Source organism: Temnothorax longispinosus, chromosome 1 (genome assembly GCF_030848805.1).
Source record: "Temnothorax longispinosus isolate EJ_2023e chromosome 1, Tlon_JGU_v1, whole genome shotgun sequence".
NCBI classification, from domain to species: Eukaryota; Metazoa; Arthropoda; class Insecta; order Hymenoptera; family Formicidae; genus Temnothorax; species Temnothorax longispinosus.
Genome location: NC_092358.1, coordinates 10895539 through 10918806, shown reverse-complemented (window position 1 = coordinate 10918806; position 23268 = coordinate 10895539). Strand labels below are relative to the sequence as shown.

At 35.2% G+C, this 23268-nt stretch overlaps 2 protein-coding genes across 6 annotated transcripts; both read left to right on the top strand.

Annotated features, from left to right (window-relative positions):
- The first annotated feature begins 1418 nt into the window (after positions 1-1418).
- On the top strand, positions 1419-9861 carry LOC139810072 (uncharacterized). Of its 2 annotated transcripts, none has more exons than XM_071773410.1 (9): positions 1419-4753; positions 5056-5175; positions 6696-6813; positions 7576-7822; positions 7922-8032; positions 8100-8190; positions 8585-8721; positions 8888-9020; positions 9479-9861. In XM_071773410.1, exons 1-9 carry the CDS (start codon positions 4610-4612, stop codon positions 9533-9535), a joined length of 1158 nt encoding a protein of 385 aa, XP_071629511.1. In that variant the 5' UTR covers positions 1419-4609; the 3' UTR covers positions 9536-9861. The 2 variants fall into 2 exon arrangements, with proteins under 2 accessions (XP_071629511.1, XP_071629505.1); XM_071773404.1 differs by having other exon boundaries at positions 7555-7822.
- A 1690-nt stretch (positions 9862-11551) lies between these two features.
- Positions 11552-22349, top strand: LOC139810085 (uncharacterized). Of its 4 annotated transcripts, none has more exons than XR_011731238.1 (9): positions 11552-14859; positions 16979-17098; positions 18607-18724; positions 20358-20622; positions 20723-20833; positions 20901-20991; positions 21434-21488; positions 21660-21792; positions 22041-22349. XR_011731238.1 is itself a non-coding variant. In XM_071773416.1 (9 exons), exons 1-9 carry the CDS (start codon positions 14716-14718, stop codon positions 22095-22097), a joined length of 1176 nt encoding a protein of 391 aa, XP_071629517.1. In that variant the 5' UTR covers positions 11963-14715; the 3' UTR covers positions 22098-22349. The 4 variants fall into 4 exon arrangements, 3 of the variants coding, with proteins under 3 accessions (XP_071629525.1, XP_071629517.1, XP_071629522.1); XM_071773416.1 differs by having other exon boundaries at positions 11963-14859; positions 21352-21488; XM_071773421.1 differs by lacking the exon at positions 20901-20991 and having other exon boundaries at positions 11968-14859; positions 20723-20837; positions 21352-21488.
- The last annotated feature ends 919 nt before the right edge of the window (positions 22350-23268 follow it).

The window sequence follows — 23268 nt, the reverse complement described above, 5'->3', positions numbered from 1 at the left end:
AATAAAACGAGATATGGTTCTACAGAATAGGGCCTTTTCCGAATTTTGATATTTTCTTGCGGTTTTCTTGGTAAAAACTTTTGTTGTGACTCCGACAGTGATAATCAATCGGGGGAGCCCGAAAAATATGCACCCTACCTATTTTTTTTACCTATTTTTACTTTATTTTTAATAAATGTTTAGATTAAGGCGACCTTACCGATTTCAATGACCTTGATATAAGTTGTCAAGGTCATGACCCCAAGTGACCTTCAGAAGGTTTTAGCCGTCGCTCGTTATTCGTTAAAAAGTTATTAACAAAAAGAGTTTGAAAATACGTAGGTTAGATGACGCGCTTCAAAAGTATTTAACTGTTTAAAGCGCGTCATCTAATCTCGCAATAACTTTCCGTGAAATAGTTCACGCATACACTTTCACGCAAACCGAGGTTCACGCACACCTCCCCCTGCTTCAGGGGAGGTGCGGTAGGCCCGAAATAGTTTACGCATACACTTTCCACGCGAACCGAGGTTCACCCACCCCCCCTGCTTTCGGGGGAGGTGCGGTAGCCCCAAAATAGTTCACGCATACACTTTTCACGCGAACCGAGGTTCACGCACACCCCCCCCCCTGTTTTTCGAGCCGCGGCCAAAAGCAGGGGGGGGTGTGCGTGAACCTCGGTTCGCGTGAAAAGTGTATGCGTGAACTATTTTGGGGCTACCGCACCTCCCCCGAAAGCAGGGGGAGGTGTGCGTAAACCTCGGTTTGCGTGAAAAGTGTATGCGTGAACTATTTCGACATATATATTAGTCATTTATGCCTTCCAATACTCAAAATAGCTGCTATATTTTCTAAACTTTTTTTTGTTAATAACTTTTTAACGAATAACGAGCGACGGCTAAAACCTTCTGAAGGTCACTTGGGGTCATGACATATATCAAGGTGAAATCGGTGAGGTCGCTCTTAATCTAGACATTTATTAAAAATAAAGTAAAAATAGGTAAAAAAATAGGTGGAGTGCATATTTTTCGGGCTCCCCCGATTGATTATCACTTTCGGAGTCACAATAAAGGTTTTTACCAAGAAAACCGCAAGAAAATATCAAAATTCGGAAAAGGCCCTATTCTGTAGAATTACCAAAAACTAGATGAGTCATTGGAAAAAGCGATAGCTCGCACCCCCAAAAATAAGATGGTAGGGGCCTCACGACATGACTCGTCAATGGGCAGCCGTAAAAATGGGCATTCAATATCTGTATTTAGCTTGCCAATAGATAGGTAGGCGAAAATCGAAATTATACAATAGTGATGCTCCCACGTCGAGCTCACTCAATGAGTAATTCTGAAAACACAAATCTACATCCCGGGTGGAAATATCCTACCAAAATCCTCGGAACGGAAACCTGACACATCTCAAGACAAAATCCACTCCTTGAACTTCCTATATATTAACTGCGACATCACGGAACTCAATATGGCTACGTTTACACCCAGCGACCTGATCGCGGCCTGACCTATATTGTGACCCGAAGTAGGTCTAGTCATCTTTCGTTTACACCGAAAGAAACCTAAAAATTGACGGGATCGTATTTGGGATCGCCCTGAATTGCAGCGAATCCGAACAAGCAAATGAAGCTTTTAGGACGCGTCGCGCTTGATCGCGCGTTTACATCGCAAATGATAACGGCCGATTTCAGGTCGGGTCACTAAAATACGTAGCCTGATCTGAAGCCAGGTCCGGTCGTCTATCAACTGTTTACAGCAGGCGGGCTAAATAATTTAGGTCGAATTTGAGGTACAGGCCGCGGCCTAATTTCAGGGTGTAAACGTAGCCAATGGCTACGTTTACACCCAGCGACCTGATCGCGGCCTGACCTATATTGTGACCCGAAGTAGGTCTAGTCATCTTTCGTTTACACCGAAAGAAACCTAAAAATTGACGGGATCGTATTTGGGATCGCCCTGAATTGCAGCGAATCCGAACAAGCAAATGAAGCTTTTAGGACGCGTCGCGCTTGATCGCGCGTTTACATCGCAAATGATAACGGCCGATTTCAGGTCGGGTCACTAAAATACGTAGCCTGATCTGAAGCCAGGTCCGGTCGTCTATCAACTGTTTACAGCAGGCGGGCTAAATAATTTAGGTCGAATTTGAGGTACAGGCCGCGGCCTAATTTCAGGGTGTAAACGTAGCCATTGTCGCAATCAAGTCCGATACCGAGTTTCAAATTAGATTCTGTGCTCGAAGGTCCGATCCTAGGTTAAAAGGTTTAAGTTTCTTGACCTAAAACAGGACCGATCGCACCGCTCACGAAAGGCGTCTTAGCGTCCCTACGGGACGTTGACCCATATCCGGAGCTTTTGAAAAGTGCGATTGATACAAGGCACGCGCCTCACTGCGTATACCTGCGAAACAACCGTTAGTATCTGCATTGAGTCCTTCCATACCACCACCCCTAGCTAGCCATTCCTTGATCGTTTTCCAGCTAAACAAAATCCTGAGGTTCGGACGTAACAAAACATATTGTCTCTAATTGTCTATTATATTTTCAATATAACTTATTATTACAGAATAAAGCAAAAGATATATTTTATTACAGGTGTTGAGTACTTCGATATCTTATTTTACTGTTCTCTATTCTATGAGGGAGAATTAAGACTATGAATTAATAATGATAAAATAAAATTGGTTTCAATTTGGAAGCGAGAGAATGAGGACGGGACGGTAAAGGTGAAAGAAATAGAAGTGTTGAGATCATTCCGATCTCGCATTTTAGGTGATGTGTGCTGAAGCGTGATGTGTGAGAAATCGGGATTCTAGATTGTAATCTGACAAAGTTGAGTACAATAAAAATTCTTTGTTACTGAGATTTTATTTAATTGTCGTTAAAAAAGTTTTCTGTTTGCAAATGTAATAAATTTTTGAATAATTCCGTTATTAAATAAAATGCAAAAAAAATTTTTTGTATTAGTTCCCTTTTTGTAGCGCAATCAACTTTATTTAATTTTTAATGATATTTAGTAGTATATATTTCCGATATATGTAATGGCTTCTGCACACAGGACGCGGAAACGCTTGCCGCGCGGCAAGAAGCGACACGGTAGCCAATCAACGTGTTGCTTTTCCGTAAGAACCAAAAGTTTATTGGCTACCGCGTTGCTTTTTACCGCGCGGCAAGCGTTTCCGCGTCCTGTGGGTAGAAGCCATAATTATCGGAAATATATTGTTACGCTCGTCGAGCGTCAGCCACATTTTCTCACTTGCACTCGCGCGCGACACATACTCCGGCACTCACTCAAGGAAGTAAGGCTCGTTAATTATAGAAAAGGAACTTATTTATTGTAATTAGCTCGTTTATACAAAAAGCTCGGGCAAACACGTCCGAACGAGACGGAATCTCAGAGCCTGTCTAATTTGAATATCGTAATTGTAAATAAGACAGCCGTCGCTAAAGACGATTCGCAACTTCTGATACGGGGCGACCCGCATGAGCGCACAGCGCGGGTGTGCAGCACGGGGATAACACTATACTCAAGTAAGGGAGATCGGGGCTATATGGCTCCAGGGATATGTTATTGCTTATGTGCTGTTTTTTAGTATTTATATTCAAAAGAACAGTGGATGAAAAATCGCGAAATGGTTTTTATACAATCTAAAAAAGCCCTCCGTTCAAATCTCGGTAAATATAACAGCTGCCGACATCTGCAACACGTCCAGTTGAGTCACGTCTTTGGGCATTGGACAAATTTGCACTGCCCAACATGCTAAGGGATGTATGTCCAAGAACGTTTTCTACAGACGAACGTATAAATGATTTTCTTACTATTATAGTAAGATATCGAGCGCGTGCTTCAATGTTTGTGCCACAGCGGAGATAAGTACCTCGCTGTTTGTCACTCCCGTATGAACATTGCAGTTTGTCATTTGCACCATTTTTGCCAACGGAGCAGTTTTCATAAAGAATCAAGAGATACGAATATCGGCGACAGAATACAGATTTTCAGAGAAAGGACCAGAAAATGCACTATTCACTTCAAATTATCATAACTCAGTGAAAAAAATTATAGCGTAATGATTAAAAGAACATTTTAAAGAGACAATGTTAAATATTACGATATAATTAATAAAATTTAAAGAATAAATTTCGTTTTCCATGTGCACGCTATAAAAGTTGAAGTTTATTCTTCAATTTTGCAATGTCCAATTTAAATTAGCGCCATTTGTAGTAAAATCTTCGCAGAGAAACAAGTCTCGAAGCATTCGAAAGTTGAGGACTCAAGCTTTAAAACGCTTTAAAAAGCTTTAAAACATCACTCTGCGATCATTTTTCACAAAGATATGTAACTTTGAATTAGGTGCTTTTTAACGCTGATTTGAAGTAGAATTAGAATTTTTTGCGGGTGAGTGTATATGAGTAAAATTATTCTCGCTGGAGAAAAAATTATTTTCGATGACATTATCTATTTTACTTATGTATACTAACATTAACATAATTTACTAATTTGAAGCTGATATACTAATACTTAGCATTGCTTAGGCAAATATACCATCAATCAAGAGAAAAGAGGGAAGATATATAGATTTCCGTCCACTGCTATTCCACCAAATACATCTCTGTGGTCACGAAGAGATGATTTGTCTCAAAACTCAACATTTTAACGTCAATCGAATCCTGTTGCTTGCCGTTGGTTTGTGGCCTTATCAACGATCGCTTGTCGTTGAACTTCAGTTAATTTTATTTCTTGGCATTCTGATAACTTTCATTATATTCCAAGTATGTTAAAATTTTTATATTATTATTATGAAATAAGCTACCAAATATTGTATAACAAAGCGTTATTTTAATTGCATCTATCAAATTTCAAATTATATTGGATAATATTTTATTTTATTAAAATAATATTATTTTGATACAATTATATCCGAATATTAATTACCTGGTTTTTTTTTTTACTAATTTATTGTACATAGTATACAGAGTAACGGAGAATAAAGAAATTACAGTTTGCTAATCAGACAATCTACTGTTGCTTTTTTGACGTGGTTAATTTATTTATTGATCATTATTTCTTGCAGTTTACCACATTCTTGACGTCAAAATGTACTCCAGAACATATTCTCGAGGTTATTTCTTCTACATTCTTCATTACATGCTTTGTGATTCTATACAATTCGTTTTGGATTAACGCCAATACTGTAAGAGCGTTATCAATCATATATGCATTATTGATAAACAGAATTTTTGAATGTAAAACTGTCGGATTTTTATATTCCTTACCTATTAGGACTAAATTTATCTAGTTATTCTTAATTTCCTTTCAGTTTTTCATGATTTGAAAAATTCTATTTCTATTATAATTATAATGTAAGAAAATTAAACAAAAATAACATAGATATAATTCCGTCCTAATCAAGAATGCAGAAGTTTGACTATAAGCATTTTGAAAGAAGCATGACCATTTTTGGTGATTTCTGAGCCCTTTTCTATACGGTTCAAATATTATTTGTCATAAAGTCTTGATCCAATGCTATGCTAGTTTTTCTGCAAAATGTGCAAGAGAGGCTCTATTAGATTTATTAGGAAACATGATCTTTGCCTCGTTTTCAATTTCATTTACGATATTTTTTGTACATTATCCTATAGATTTAGATCCCAGTAAGGCCTCCCATAATGGGTTCTATCAACTACAAAATGGTGCATGTTTGTTGCATGCTTATCTTGATTCGGTTAAGATCTTGGATGCTTTATGTTATTTCACAGTCATGTCAAAGAAAGACAGAGAGATATTTCGGATTTTTGTGACAAATCCCCTGTAGTGATGTCTTGTTCTGGAGCCATACGTGGAGGGGAAATAAAACGAGCGTGTGATACATGTACTCAGCTGTCCGTGCAGGCTCACTCAAAACAGTGTATTGTGATGAACACGTAAGAGCAGACTGCACGTACAAACTAATAGCGTTTTCTACTGAAAAAACTAGTGCAACACTCGTGCACACTGGTGCACGCTGATGCACACATATTTTTAGTGTTTAATGTTCTACTGTGTTTAACTTGACAAATTTCTGTCAATAGAACATTAAACACTGAAAATATGTAAACTAATTTTCACATTGGACTAATAAAATTACACTCAGTGTGCATCACTGTTGCACTGGTTTTCTCAGTAGAAAACTCTATAAGTGCAATGTGCATTTATGTCAAACGCGCGCGCGAATTTAAAAATATAATATACTGACAAAAGATAATGATCCCGTTTAAATTCGACAAGTTATTATGGAAGTACAAAGTACTTGGTTTATATCTTAATCGGATAAGAACCGAATAAAGCATCAGATGCCATAATAGGATACTACTGTCATTTGTAAGAATGGTCTTCGCACAGTAGATTATTGCGTCCACGTTATAACAGTATCATGGTGTTCAGAATATGGTAGACATTCCTTGCCTATTTCACTCCCAGCAAGCTTCTTGGATGACATGACTGCAAACGTAGACAGTAGTGATTTGAGTGATGGGTACGAAAGTACTTATTATAGCGTCCTATACTCAAGCTATATTCTAATGTTCCTCTCCTGCATTAGCTGCAAACTTAAGCTACTGGTTACGTTAATCTTCTAACATAAGCTTCTGAATAAACCTTATTTTATTTGCGTAGAAAAGGGTCTAGAATAGTCAACCTCCTTTACAAAAAAAAATGGCATAATGTTATTGACAGATAAGGAGTACGCTGGATCGGCTTCAAGATGTATGTAACGAGCTAAGAGATGAGAATGAAATCGCTATTCTAAAAAAATACGGGAGCAAGGCGAAACGTTACACAACTGCAATTATACGTAAGACATGATAGTCGAGTCTTCTATACGTTTAAAAATTAGATTAAACTTAACCATAAACACATTTCTTTCAAGACAAAACAAGATTCTGCCTATCCTCAATATAAAAAATTAAAAGGCGACTGAATGTTTGATATATATATATATATATAACCATTTAGACGATATTAAGGTTTAAAGTTCAAAGTGTAAACCTTAATATCGTCTAAATGGTTATATTTATGAAAAAAATATAAGAGACCTTTTTTGTAGATCGTTAAATTTTCTACAAAAATATGTATTGATTATTTCATAATTTTCGATAGTCGATATGATACAAAATTCATAAGAAGTAAAAACAAGTTTTATAAAATTTATCAAACTTTAACTTTGAATATCTTTTGAACGGTTAAATTTATGAAAAAATCATAAGAGATCTTTTTTGTAGAGCGGTAAATTTACTAAAAAAAACTCTATGTGGAGCAATGCTGTATTACTGTTTGTTAGATAGTTATAAAATTTTTTCTATCTTACTAAATGAAAAATAAAAAATCGCGATGAGCCACCTGTTAATATTAATATTAAGTATGCAATAGCATATATATATATATATATATATGCTACTCGTAAAATGAAAAAAAAGTTGCTCCAAAATGACACACCCTAATATACAATATATATAATATGTATGTATGTGTGTGTGTGTGTGTGTGTGTGTGTGTGTGTGTGTGTGTGTGTTTAATTTTACAAAATTTCTCTCAGTGCTTGTTACATATGGCGCAGGTACATTAACTGCTATGTGTATTTGGAGGTACATTCAATACATTGGTCAGCCTAAAAACGAGTCTCGACTAAATCCTTCAGTGTATATTGCGACAGAGTACTTTATTGATCAAGAAAAATATTTCTACTTAATCCTATTATTGCATCTATTAGCAACTATTTACATAGGGGCTGCCTCAATGATGGCGACAGGAACTATATTCATTGCATATCTTCAACATATCTGCGGAATGTTTGGTATCGCCAGGTGAGTAAATGAATTCTATAATATAATCGTAAACAATATTTGTTTGTTATCTTAAAGCAAAATAAAATTAATTGAAGGAATAAAATTATTTTTTTACAGTTACCGAATCGAACAGGCAATCAATATTTTACAAAAAGATATCTTAAAGAGTGAAAACATGGTTTATAAGAAGATTACTTATGCCGTAGATATTCATCGCAAGGCTATGGAGTTGGTATATATTTAATAAAGAGCATTAAATACTCATATAATTACACGAATTTTCTTGTACTTGAAGGTTCACGGACTTTTTAATATCAAATTTTGAGAGATCATTCTTCTTCTTGATAGTAATCGGCGTGACTTGTGCTAGCATTAATCTTTTTCAGGTAATATTCTTTATATTTAATCGTAATTTCATTATATTAGAATTTTATGATACAATCAAGAAAATAAAAAGAAGTAGCTAAACACTTTTCTATCTATAATATATTTATTGAAAACAATAATTCATGAAAATAATGGTTACCTAATTTTTAAGATATACTGTACAGTAATTGCTAATTACATGTACAAACTAAGTAAATAAATTAGCAGTAACTAAATAAAAACTCAATATTAAAACTTTTAATTCTCAATTATTCTCAATAATTCAATATTCTGATCCGATGATATATCATAATCTATTGAAATTTTATCTTGCAATATATATAAAACACAATATGATTCAATTGTGCGTAAGAAGTCGATAGCAAATGCTTAACGGACGTATCACATTTTTAGCTTGCGTCATATAGTGATGGAATTGAAAAACTTGTTGTACCTATTATAAAGCTAATCTTCCTGTACAACTTCTTGTTCTTAGCCAACTATGTAGCGCAAGAAGCTACGAATCACAACGAATGTGTATTTGCCACAGTGTAAGAAATATTTCCATTATTTACTCGTTTTGTAATAGAAATCTAATTATAAAAATTATTAGAGTAAAAGTACTAATACGATTCGTGGAACAAATATTATTACCAATACTTATTATTACCAATTATTTTTGTCTTATTAAAACTAGCAATTGTTATTATTCTGTAGATACAACGTTCAATGGTACACGGCTCCGTTACATATACAGAAAATAATGTTGTTTCTACTGCAAAGAGGCACTAAACCTTTTCATATAAATCTCGGTGGAATATTTGTGGCGTCCTTAGAAAGTGCGGCTACGGTAAGAAACATGTATATTATATGTTGTAGTTTATAGTAAGTTCTTCTATTATCTCTGAGAATATTGTTTAATCGATAATAACATTAACAATTATTTTAAATATTCTATTGCTATTTTAGTCAAATCACGCTTTACATCACATAAATCATATAAAAACGTATAGTTTTACTATAATAATTATTATTTACAAAATGTTAACTAACAGCTCAATACAGCTAGAAAATAGAATAAAAGATTTAAAAAATTACAAAAATACTATTGTATTATTTGTTTTATTATAGTCAATATTATTACGAAATTAATATTTAACTTTTACTTCAAAATGTCATAGTTGCTGGATTACCGAAAAAAAAATCGATTATTGTATTTTCCCCAAATGTTTGGTTAAAGAAAGTTCTATTATATTTTTAGTATTACTTATTACAGAATAAAGCAAAAGCAAATTTATTTTATTACAGTTGTTTAGTGCTACGATATCCTATTTTACTGTTCTTTATTCTACAAGGGAGAACTAAGAGTATAAATTAAAAACGGTAAAATAAAATTAGTTTTAATTTGGAAGCGAGAGAATGAACAGGGGACGGTGAAGTTGATTAAAATAAATATTGGGACCATTTCGATCTCGCATTTTAGGTAATATGTGTTGAAGTATTAGCAATTCTGCGAAGGTAGTATATTATTATTTAAGTGAAAAATTGGGATTCTACATTGTAAAAATTGCAAAATAATGTTGAAAACGTTGCGTACGATAAAAAAATTTTATTATTCAGATTTTATGTAATTATAAAAAGTTTCTTCTTTGTGCAATAAAATTTTGAATGGTTCCATTATTAAATAATATGCAAAAAAAATTTTCTTTATGATTGCTTTCTTATAGCGCAATTAACTGATTTACTTTTTAATGATATGATTTTATTTAATTTTTAATGATATTTAGTAGTATATATTTTCGATATGTCATTATCTCAAGTAAGAGAGACCGAGGCTATATGACTCTAGGGGTATGTTGCTTATGTGCTATTTTTTAGTATTTATCTCGAGAGGAACAGTGGATAAAAAATAGAGAAATAGTTCTTCTAGATTAAAAAAAAAATTACGCGAGATTCCGTCCATTGTTCCTCTCAATATAAATACTAAAAAATAGCACATGAGCAACATATTCCTGAAGCCATATAGCCCCGGTCTTTCGTATGAAGAGAGCCCAATAAAATAACCCGCATCTGCACAAATAACTGTTGAGAACAATGTATTATTTAATGAAAATATTGATTATTTACGGACAACAGAAACTTCTATTTGTGACACTATATCTCCAATATATATGTAAATAATGTTGAAATGTAATATATATTAGAGGTTATCCCTCAAACAGACGTATATAAATTTCGCGCTTAAAATCTTTTAGATTAAAGATACGCATACGAATAAGAGTACGCACTCAATAAACTTTTACCTGTAACAAACATTTATTTAAAGAAAGACATAATTCTTTTAAACAAAATATATCACTTTTATTTCGCCAGTCAAATAATAAACAACAATATAGAAGTATTAATCGACTCTACTGGTCATGTAATCTTTGATACTTATATATAAGCATCTCATTCAAATAATTAAATTTATTGCAAAAAATATTTTATTCGGTAACTTATTTTTAAAGGTGGAAATGACGTATAATTTCTTACTTCTTCGATGATGTTTTTTAGTTTCTAATATTTATTTTGTTAGCCGACTTATATCAGAAACAGTGTATCATCAACAAAAAGGTTTATATTTTTATTATCATTAGAATTACTTGATTCTTTCTATCAGTTTCAGATTAAGTAACGGGTTTCAAATTTACATGCGAATTAGGGCAGGTATTTTGCGACCTGAAATCGTGTTTTTCAGCACGATCAATCATTTCTGTCGGCGCAAAGCTGTCATCATTAATTAATACTTATTTTTAATGACACGAAGCTATTGAATGATGAAATAGCCAGGTACTTTTGCGTTTTTTGGACTAAAAATGTTTTATGTTCTAGTTGCACCAGGAGCCTAAAACCCCATAAGAACTCATCGATCGATGAATAGATTATTTTACTATTTTTAGACAGATTGACTTAATGGAGAAGAATAGGGAAGACGGGAGTGTTAGAGTTGTATGTTAGAGCTTCCGTCGAGCATTTATCTCTTTTACTAGTTTTATGAGAACACACCATAATGTATAATTTCGACTTGTAAAACCCGCGACACGAGAATAGGAGCGGTTCTGCCGGACGACGTGCTTTCACGTGATAGGCGCGAGCCCAGCGCGGGCGATCGTTTTTTGTTAAGAGTAACGACGCCGATGTTGTCGAGTCGAGTCAAGTGTAAACTGTCTCTGAGTAAAGACGTACATACATATAAAAGTATCGAGTTATCCTTGAAATAAGTCCAAGAAAGAGTCACAAGTTTGCCATCTGTATACACATCAATCATCCGCATCTGATGATGTCATCCACAAACTCGTCAGGGATTGTTCGACATTGACGAAAATCGAGCGATCACTTGGTTACTGCTTCAGGTTCATATCTAATTGCCGCAAGAAGCACAAGGATAGAATCTTAACCAGATTAACTCTGCGAGAGTTGAACCTAGCCAAACGCGAGATAATCAAATATTCTCAACGCATCTACTTTCAAGAGGATTTGAAAAGTCTGCAAGATTAACGTGAACTGCATCGATCGAGTCAGTTGCATCAATTGCAAGCTTTCCAGGATGAACAGGGCCTTATCAGGATAGGCGGTCACCTTCAAGAGGCTCCTTGGAACTTCCAAAGGAAACATCCGATTTTGCTCTCCGCGCAATGTAAAATCACACGCTTGCTAATTGAGAGAGAGAGAGAGAGAGCATCGTACTCTGCTACATGCTAGTCAGCAATTACTATTGGTATAAATACGTCAACAATATTGGCCATTAAACGGAAGAAATTTGGTACGTCAAGTCTGTCGTTCGTGCGTCTGGTGCGTCAGAAACAATCCAAAGGGATTAACTCAACCAATGGGATCCTTACCTGGTGACAGGATCAAACCTTCCCGAGCATTCTCTACTACCGGTATTGATTTTGCTAATCCAATCATCACGCTTGTCAACAAGGAACGTGGTCGGAAGACATGTAAATCTTACGTGGCCTTATTTATATGTTTTTCAACAAAGGCTGTTCATGCATCTAGAAGCAACAAGCGAGTTATCAACCGCAGCGTTTGGCAGCTTTACTCAGATTTATCGGGCAACGAAGATTACCTAGCAAAATTTGCAGTGACAACGCTACGACTTTTGTGGGCGCTAACCGAGAATTGAAGAAACTCTATACCTTTATTCAGACTTCAATAAAGGGATTCGTCGGCGACGTTTACAAGAGAAAAGCATTGAATGGTGCTTTATTTCTCCATATTCATCACAGGTGGCTTATGGGAAGCAGGAGTAAAATCTTGTAAATACCATTTAAAGCGAGTGATGGGTAATACCTTATTTACCTTTGAAGAACTGACTACAGCACTAGTACAAATAGAAGCTTGTTTGAATTCGATGCCGCTATCGCCTTTGTCATCAGATTCGTCTGATTTGCAACCTTTGTCGCCAGGACATTTCCTCGTTGGAGGACCCTTGAACAGCCTTCCCGAAAATGAGTTAACGGACGTGAAAATTAATCGTCTAGACAGATGGGAGTTAATCCAGCGTTCCGTCCAGGACTTTTGGAAACGGTGGGCGGCCGAGTATGTGGCCAGTTTTCGAAGTCATGTTAAATGGAAAACGCGACAAGAAAACTTGAAAGTCAATGATCTTGTACTATTGAAGGAAGAAAACCTCCCTCCCTTAAAGTGGAAAATTGGTCGCGTGATCGAGGTTCACGCTGGTAAAGACAACTTGGTGCGGGTCGCGAGCGTACGCACGGCCACTGGTATCTCTAAACGCGCGATAACTAAACTTTGTAAACTATACCTATAAGCGGTACAGTATATAAGGAAGATCAGTAAACTAATCTTGGTGGGCGGTATGTTAGAGTTGTATGTTAGGGCTTCCGTCGAGCATTCATTATCTCTTTTACTAGTTTTATGAGAACACACCATAATTTATAATTTCGATTTGTAAAACCCGCGACACGAGAATAGGAGCGCTCCTGCCGGACGACGCGCTTTCACGTGATAGGCGCGAGCCCAGCGCGGGCGAGCGTTTTTTGTTAAAAGTGACGACGCCGATGTTGTCGAGTCAAGTCGAGTGTAAACTGTCTCTGAGTAAAGACGTATGTACATATAAAAGTATCAAGTTATCCTTGCAATCCCAAACAGGGAGAACAAAAGTTGTTTAACACCCTAATTAGAATGACAAAGGTACTTTTACATGGTTTGTATAAAATTGAAAATAATGCAGAAATAATTTATATTTGTGTTTATTTATGTCCATATTTCATTTCTATTTTATTACAAAATGTCAAAATATAGTACAATGTTTAGAATGATTATGAGGAAACTTGGATAGAGTAAGAGCACGTTAACTTGCATATGGGATGCTTATCACACACTCCCTTATTGTTGCAAGTGCAATGCTTCCATGTTTTCCTTTGCTTTCCATTCAAATCGCGGCAAACATAACAGCTGTCGACAACTACATGTCTAGCAAGCTGATTCTGTAACTCTTAACGACAGTTTCGTTATCGTTATATTGTTGTTGCGCAAATATTATACATGGTAAAAAAGCAGCGCAAAAACAATATAACGATAACAAAACTGTCGTTAAGAGTTACAAAATCAAACCGCAGTTGAGTCACGTCTTTGGGCTGTAGAAGAACTTGCATATGCTAAGGAATGTATTTCACGTCCAGAAACACGTTTTATGTAGTGGAACGTATAAATGATTTTCCTACTATAGTGAGATATCAAGCGCCTGCTTCAGTGTTTGTGCGTGTGTGTGTCACAGCAGAGATAAGTACCTCGCTGTTTGTCAGTTTGTCACTCCCGCATGAACACATTGCAGTTTGTCATTTGCATAATTTTGCCAACGGAGCAGTTTTAATAAAAAAAAATCAAAAGATACGAATATCGGCGACAGAATACAGATTTTTCAGAGAAAGGACCAGAAAATGCACTATTTACTTCAGATTGTCATAACTCAGTGAAAAAAATTATAGCGTAATGTTTAAAAAAATTTTTAAAGAGAAAATGTTAAATTTTACGATATAATCAATAAAATTTGGAGAATAAATTTCGTTCTCCACGTGCACGCTATAAAAGTTGAAGTTTATTCTTCAATTTTGCAATGTCCAATTTAAATTAGCGTCGTTTGTAGTAAAAATCTTTGCAGAGAAACAAGTCTCGAAGCATTCGAAAGTACTCAAGCTTTAAAACGCTTTAAAAAGTTCTAAACCATTATTCTGCGATTATTTCTCACAAGATATGTAACTTTGAATTAGGTGTTTTTTAACGTTGATTTGAAGTAGCCAGAATTTTTTGCGGGTGAGTGTATATGAGTAAAATTATTCTCGTTGGAGAAAAAATTATTTTCGATGACATTATCTATTTTACTAAGTATACTAACATTAACATAATTTACTAATTTGAAGCTGATATACTAATACTTAGCATTGCTTAGGCAAATCTACCATCAATCAAGAGAAAAGAGAGGAGATATCCGTCCACTGCTTTTCTGTCAAATACATCTCTGTGCTCACGAAGAGATGATTTGTCTCGAAACTCGACATTTTAACGTCAATCGAATCCTGCTGCTTGCCGTTGGTTTGTGGCCTTACCAACGATCGCGAGTCGTTGAACTTCAGTCAATTTTATTCCTTGGGATTCTGATAATTTTCATTATGTTCCAAGTATGTTAAGATTTTAATATTATTATTATGAAATAAGTTACCAAATATTGTATAAGCGTTATTTTAATTACATCTATCAAATTTCAAATTATATTGGACAATATTTTATTTTATTAAAATAATATTATTGGGATACAATTATATCCGAATATTAATTACCTGCTCTTTTTACTAATTTATTGTACATAGTATACAGAGTAACGGAGAATAAAGAAATTACAGTTTGCTAATCAGACAATCTACTGTTGCTTTCTTGACGTGGCTAATTTATTTTGTGACGTGACAAATGTCGCGTCCCTTACCCCAGATGGGAGCTCGGCCGAGGGAGGCGTCAGGGATGGTGCCTCCGCCCGAGGCGGGCGGAGAGCGAGCCTTTAGGTTAGGATTAAGACCTTTTGCGAGCGTTACAGGTCGAGGGAGTGCGGAGCAGATGGCCAGGGTCACGACGAGTGTAACGGCTTATGCCGCGTCGAGGGACTTACGGCTGGACAACCAGGAGCTTCCGAGGGCGTACGGTCGGCGGGCGGGTCACGCTGGGGCCCACAGCCGGCAGATCAGCTGACCTGTCAAGGCGTCACAGATGGCACGAGAGCACTGCAGCCCGAATACGGGGGACGCCCCGACGAAGGTCCCCGTTAAGGAACGGGGCCACCACCGCTGAGTACCGCTCCCGGTCGACGAGCCATGGCCCGTCCAGCCTGGCCGTCGAGGAACCGGACGATGAGACGCGGCCTGGACAGCCGGTCTCAAATAGGCGGACTTCAAAACTACCGCCGGCGGATGGGCGCAGTGACGAGGGGCGCTCTAGTGGGGCGCGGCGATCGCCTAGAGGGATCGCTGGCAGGCCAGGGCGCAGCACCGATCAGGCTAGGGAAACCGGCGCGCGCGGGCGCGCGCGGGCCCTGCGTGGTGGTCCCGCCGGACCAAGGAAACGCCACTGTCGTGCGAGCCGCCATCCCGACAACGTCCAGCCCTATAAGCGAGCGACGAGCTGCCGGAAGGGAAAGACTTTGTAAGGCCACTGCTCAGCCTTCCTCGAAGTAAGATCGCGAGAATATCTAGGCCCTCCCGGGAGTCGCGTTGTGCCGCGGTAAAGTATGAAATCGGCCGTAATTAAAGAATATCGAGTGCCATACCGCGGGAGGGCCCGTGCGACGAAGTAATCGCGAGTGCCCGTCTCGGGGATGAGAACGCACGGCCGCCGACAGTCAGCGTCCTTGTAATTTCGTTGCGTGTGAGATCGTTTTGTGTACTTTCGTTGCGTGTAATTTCGTTGGGAATAATTTCGTTTCGCGTAATTTCGTTGCGGGTGATTTCGTCGCGTGGAATTTCATAATCGCCGTTGGCTTAACCGAGCCGTAGTTTTGAGAAGTGGCTCTCGCGCGTGAGAGAGCCTCGTAGTTATCGTTGCCGGTTAAGTTCATGCCATTGGTAATTAGCTATACGTGCGTTTCATCGGGATTAATGGCCCTCGGTTGTGTCGAGTTTACGAGTGAGGCCATTCGTGCGTTTCGAGGGGAGAGAAGATCCCCAGCGTTGTCGCGGTAGACCGTAGGGAAATTGCGTTAATTGTTCATTGTTAGACGTAGACGTTTTGAGTATTTCGCGTTTGACCGTCCGGGTAGAATTCGCTGCAACTTATGTCGGGGAATACTCTTGTACGAATTCAATCGGGATTGCCGTGCAGTTCAGCGACGGAATGAGTATCGCGCTCGTGGGGTGACACGTGGCGTGTACTCGAATTCTGCTTGTTCGCCGTGGAACACGCTATCGTCCACATGTTATCTGCCTTAACCGAAATATAATTTTATGTTTTATGTTATTTGAGTGTGATGATTGCGCTACGCTCCCTCTCCTATTCCACCCGCGGTCAATCAAAGAAGCCCACGCCTGAGAAATACTGCGATCTCGTGAATCGTGGTGCGTAGAATCGCACCTGGCGCCCAACCTAACATCTTAAGAATACTCAGTCGAGCTACCATCGGGGTTTCGGAGAGAAGTATCGCGAATATAGATAGAGATTATAGTGAAGAAAGCGACGGCGCGCTCCTCCACGGCCGGCGAGACCGTGAGGACATCGTCGTCGTCGTCGCAATTTATTGAAAATTATTTCTTGCAGTTTACCACATTCTTGACGTCAAAATGTACTCCAAAACAAATTCTCGAGATTATTTCTACTACATTCTACTTTACATGCTTTGTGATCAAATACAATTCGTTTTGGATTAATGTCGAAACTGTAAGCGTTATCAGTCATATATGCATTAGTGATAAACAGAATTATCGAATGTAAAACTGTCGGATTTTTATATTCCTTACCTATTAGGACTAAATTTATTTAGTTATTCTTAATTTCCTTTCAATTGTTCATGATTTGAAGAATTCTATTTGTATTATAATTATAATGTAAGGAAATTAAACAAAAATAACATAGATATAATTCCGTCCTAATCAAGAATGCAGAAGTTTGACTATAAGCATTTTGAAAGAAGCATGACCATTTTTGGTGATTTCTGAGCCCTTTTCTATACTGTTCAAATATTATTTGTCATAAAGTCTTGATCCAATGCTATGCGAGTTTTTCTGCAAAATGTGCAAGAGAGGCTCTATTATATTTGTTAGGAAACATGATCTTTGCCTCGTTTTCAATTTCATTTACGATATTTTTTTTATATTATCCTATAGATTTAGATCCCAGTAAGGCCTCCCATAATGGGTTCTATCGACTACATAATGGTGCATGTTTGTTGCATGCTTGTCTTGATTCGGCTAAGTTCTTGGATGCTTTATGTTATTTCGCCGTCATGTCAAAGAAAGACAGAGAGATATTTCGGATTTTTGTGACAAATTCCCTGTAGTGATGTCCTCCTCTGGAGCCATACGTGGAGGGGAAATAAAACGAGCGTGTGATACATGTACTCAACTGTCCGTGCAGGTTCACTCAAAACAATGTATTGTGATAAACACGTAAGAGCAGACTGCACGTACAAACTAATAGCGTTTTCTACTGGAAAAACTAGTGCAACACTCGTGCACACTGGTGCACGCTGATGCGCACATATTTTTAGTTTTTAATGTGTTTAGTGCTACTGATGTGTTTAACTTGACAAATTTCTGTCAATAAAACATTAAACACTGAAAATATGTAAACTAATGTTTACATTAGGATAATAAAATTACACTCAGTGTGCACCAGTGTTGCACTAGTTTTTTCAATAGAAAACTCTATAAGTGTGTATTTATGTTGAACGCGCGCGCGCATTTAAAAATATAATCTATTGACAGGAGATAATGATCCCGTTCAAATTCGACACGTTATTATGGAAGTACAAAATACTTGGTTTATATCTTAATCGGATAAGAACTGAATGAAACCTCATATGCCATAATAGGATACTACTGTCATTGTAAGAATTGTCTTCGCACAGTAGATTATTGCGTCCACTTTATAACAGTATCATGGTGTTCAGAATATGGTAGACATTCCTTGCCTATTTCATTCCCAGCAAGGTTCTTGGATGACATGACTGCAAACGTAGACAGTAGTGATTTGAGTGATGGGTACGAAAGTACTTATTATAGCGTCCTATACTCAAGCTATATTCTAATGTTCCTCTCCTGCATTAGCTGCAAACTTAAGCTACTGGTTACGTTAATCTTCTAACATAAGCTTCTGAATAAACCTTATTTTATTTGCGTAGAAAAGGGCCTAGAATAGGAAAAAAAAAGGCATAATATTATTGACAGATAAAGAGTTCGCTGGATCGGCTTCAAGGTGCATGTAACGAGCTAAGAGATGAGAAAGAAATCGCTATTCTAAAAAAATACGGAAACAAGGCGAAACGTTACACAACTGCAATTATACGTAAGACATGATAGTCGAGTCTTCTGTATGTTTAAAAATTAAATTAAACATAATCATAAACACATTTTTTTTAAGACAAAGCAAGATTCTGCCTATCCTCAATATAAAAAATAAAAAGGCGACTGAATGTTTGATACATATATGTGTGTGTATGTGTGTGTGTGTCCCAATAAGAACAAGAAGGTATAATATACGTATATTTATGGTATTAACGTATAGTATAAACATGATATATTAAACGTATATGACTTGAGTATAATTTCCGTTTCTATGACCGTCTCATATACGTTTTCATATACCAATTTTTATTCGCGTATTAAACGTTATACATATACGAATTAAATTCGAATAATTATTCACCCGACATAAAAAAAATTATTTATTTCGAAATTTTATTACTATTTTTTAACTAAATTTGTTTCTTAAGATGCAGTCCATGATTATAAATATTTTTTCGTATTTGAAAAACACACTTACCTTGGTGGGATTCGAACTCGGGACCTCTGCATCGTGAGCCAACTGCCTTACGTGGTAGACTACTTCTTAATTTGATGTAAACGTTATATATAGTCTACATATGTCATAACCAGCGCAAATATATAATTTTTCAAAAATCATCTTAAGAAACAAATTCAGTTTAAAAAGAGTAATACAATTTTGAATTGGATATATGATATAATATTTCTTAATGTCGGGTGAATGTCAGAAACCAGTGCCGGCTCATTATGAAATGTTGTGTTCGTAAATATATTTATGAAAAAAGAATATAATAACGAAAAAGAATATAATTAAAATTGAATAATCGTACCTGGATTATAATCGTATTCTCCAAATGTTTATGTTTTTCATTTCATAAATAATATTTCAACGAATTTGTAATTAGCTGCACAGGATGTGGTATAAAATACGTTTATTATTTGTTAAAAATTGCCGCGGTAAAAGCATATAAATATATATACGCTCAACCTTTTATTAACGTATTTAAAAGTATTTCATACCTAGATATTAAATCCTATTCCTAAGACGTTATTTAAAGGGATATTTTTTGCAAATTATAAACGTATTAAAAAAACGCTTATTTAAATAGAATATTATATTATTTTTATACGTATTATAAACGTAGATGAAATTCTGGTGTTACATAAACTATTTTTCAACGTATAAAGTACGTTTATTATTTGTTAAAAATTGCCGCGGTGAAAGCATATAAATATAATATACGCTCAACCTTTTATTAACGTATTTAAAAAATATATCATACCTGGATATTAAATCCTATTCCTAAGACGTTATTTAAAGGGATATTTTTTGCAAATTATAAACGTATTAAAAAAACGCTTATTTAAATAGAATATTATATTATTTTTATACGTATTATAAACGTAGATGAAATTCTGGTGTTACATAAACTATTTTCCAACGTATAAAGTACGTTTCGTATTAAACATACGTAGTAAAAAACGAGTGTTATAAACATATATTAAGCTATCGTATAAAAAACGTTAATTCTATAGGTATATGCCATATACCTATACCAGTTTTATACCATACTTACGTTTAATATACGTATATAAAACGATACTGTTCTTATTGGGGTGTTCGTGTGTGTTTAATTTTACAAAATTTCTTTCAGTGATTGGTACATATGGCATAGGTATATTTACTGCTATGCATATTTGGACGAACATTCAATACATTGGTCTGTCTAAAAACGAGTCTCGACTAAATCCTTCAATGTATGTTGCGACAGAGTACTTTATTGATAAAAAAAAATATTTCTACTTAATTACGTTGCATGAATTAGCAACCATTTACATAGGGGCTGTCTCAATGATGGCGACAGGAACTATGCTCATTGCATATCTTCAACATATCTGCGGAATGTTTGGTATCGCCAGGTGAGTAAATGAATGCTAGAATATAATCGTAAACAATATTTGTTTGTTATCTCAAAACAAAATAAAATTAATTGAAGGAATAAAATTATTTTTTTTACAGTTATCGAATCGAACAAGCAATCAATATTTTACAAAAAGACATCCTAAAGAGTGAGGACATGGTTTATAAGGAGATTACTTATGCCGTAGATATTCATCGCAAGGCTATGGAGTTGGTATATATTTAATAAGAAGCATTAAATAATAATATAATTACACGAATTTTCTTGTACTTGAAGGTTCACGGATTTTTTAATATCAAATTGTGAGGGATCATTCTTCTTCTTGATTGCAATCGGCGTGACTTGTCTTAGCCTTAATCTTTTTCGGGTAAAATATTTAATCGTAATTTTATGATATTAGAATTTTATGAAATAGTCAAGAAAATAAAAAGAAGTAGCTAAACACTTTTCTATCTATAATATATTTATTGAAAACGATAATTCATAAAAATAATGGTTACCTAATTTTTAAGATACTGTAATTGCTGATTATATGTATAAGCTAATTAAATAAATTAGCAATAACTAAATAAAAACTTAATATTAAAACTCTTAATTCTCAATAATTCAATATTCTGATCCGATGACATATCATAATCTATTGAAATTTTATCATACAACACAGTATGATTCGATCGTGCGTAAAAAGTCGATAGCAAATGCTTAATGGACGTATCACATTTTTTAGCTTGCGTCATATAATGATGAAATTGAAAAACTTCTTATACCTTTTACAATAATAAACATCCTCTACGTGTACTTGTTCTTAGCCAACCATACTGCGCAAGAAATTACGGATCACAACGAATATGTATTTGCCACAGTGTAAGAAATATTTCCATCATTTTGTCATACAAGGGTACTCGTTTTGTAATAGAAATCTAAATTATAGAAAATATTAGAGTAAAAGTACTAGTACGATTCGTGGAACAAATACATTTATTATTACCAAATATTTGTGTCTTATTAGAACTAGCAATTGTTATTATTTTGTAGATACAACGTTCAGTGGTACACAGCTCCGTTACATATACAGAAAATAATATTGTTTCTACTGCAAAGAGGCACGAAACCTTTTTATATAAATCTCGGTGGAATATTTGTGGCGTCTTTAGAAAGTGCGGCTATGGTAAGAAGCATGTATCATATGTTGTATTTTATAGTAAGTTCTTCTATTATCTCTGACAATATTATTTAATCGATAATAACATTAACAATTATTTTAAAATATTCTATTGCTATTTTAGTCGAATCACGCTTTACATCACATAAATCATACAAAAACATATAGTTTCACTATAATAATTCTATTATAAGTTCTAATATATTTTTAATATTACTTATTGCAAAATAAGGCAAAGGTATATTTTATTACAGCTGATGAGTACTTCAATATCCTATTTTACTGTTCTCTATTCTACGAGGGAGAACTAAGAGTATAAATTAATGACGATAAAATAAAATTAGTTTTAATTTGGAAGCGAGAGAATGAAAAGGGGACGGTGAAGTTGATTGAAATAAATATTGGGACCATTTCGATCTCGCATTTTAGGTAATCTGTGTTGAAGTATTAGTAATTCTGCGAAGAGAGAATATTATTATTTAAGTGAGAAATCGAAATTCTGCATTGTAAAAACTGCAAAATAATGTTGAAAACGTTGCGTACAATAAAAAATTTTTATTATTCTGACTTTATGTAATTATAACAAGTTTTTTGTTTGTAAATGCAATAAAATTTTGAATGGTTCCATTATTAAATAAAATGTAAAAGAAATTTTCTTTATTAGTTTTTTTTTAATAGCGCAATCAACTGATACTTTATTTAATTTTTAATGATGTTTAGTGGTATTTATTTCCGATATGTAATTATCTCAAGTAATGGAGACCGAGGCTATATGGCTCTAGTATGTTGCTTATGTGTTTTTTAGTATTTATCTCGGGAGGAACGGTGGATAAGAAATAAAGAAATTGTTCTTCTAGATTCTAAAAAAGAAAAACATTACGTGAGTTTCCGTTCATTGTTCCTCTCAATATAAATATACTAAAGAATAGCACATGAGCAACATATCCCTGGAACCACACAGCCCCGGTCTTCTGTATGGAGAGAGTCCAATAAAATAACCCGCATTTGCACGACAAATAACTGTTGAGAACAATGGATTATTGAATGAAAACAATATTGATTATTTACGTATAACAGAAACTTCTATCTGTGGCACTATATCTTTATATGTAAATAATATTACAGAAATGTAATATATATTAGAGGTTATCCCTCAAACAAAGGTATATAAATTTCGCTCTTAAAATCTTTTAGATTAAAGATACGCATACGATTAAGAGTACGCACTCAATAAACTTTTGCCTGTAACAAACATTTATTTAAAGAAAAACATAATTCTTTTACATATAAGCAAGTAACTTGCAAATATAATGATAATAAATAATTTTATATACTAATATAAAGCAATTTGTATTAAGAAAAGTATACAAATCTGTAAATGCAACATTTATCCGGTAAAGTGTCTAAAATTACTCATGATGTCAGGTAAGTACACAACAAAGAATTTAACAGTAACTCTTTCATAACCGGAATAAAAAAAAA

Bases quoted from the DNA above. Each gene is read 5' to 3' on its own strand.
- LOC139810072 (XM_071773404.1), top strand. From the start codon at position 4,610: ATGATTTGTCTCAAAACTCAACATTTTAACGTCAATCGAATCCTGTTG. The intron at 8,033-8,099 runs GTTGGTATATAT...TTGTACTTGAAG, and splicing joins ATTCATCGCAAGGCTATGGA to GTTCACGGACTTTTTAATAT. The intron at 8,191-8,584 runs GTAATATTCTTT...TCACATTTTTAG, and splicing joins CTAGCATTAATCTTTTTCAG to CTTGCGTCATATAGTGATGG.
- LOC139810085 (XM_071773416.1), top strand. From the start codon at position 14,716: ATGATTTGTCTCGAAACTCGACATTTTAACGTCAATCGAATCCTGCTG. The intron at 14,860-16,978 runs GTATGTTAAGAT...TATTTCTTGCAG, and splicing joins TAATTTTCATTATGTTCCAA to TTTACCACATTCTTGACGTC. The intron at 20,992-21,351 runs GTAAAATATTTA...CACATTTTTTAG, and splicing joins TTAGCCTTAATCTTTTTCGG to CTTGCGTCATATAATGATGA.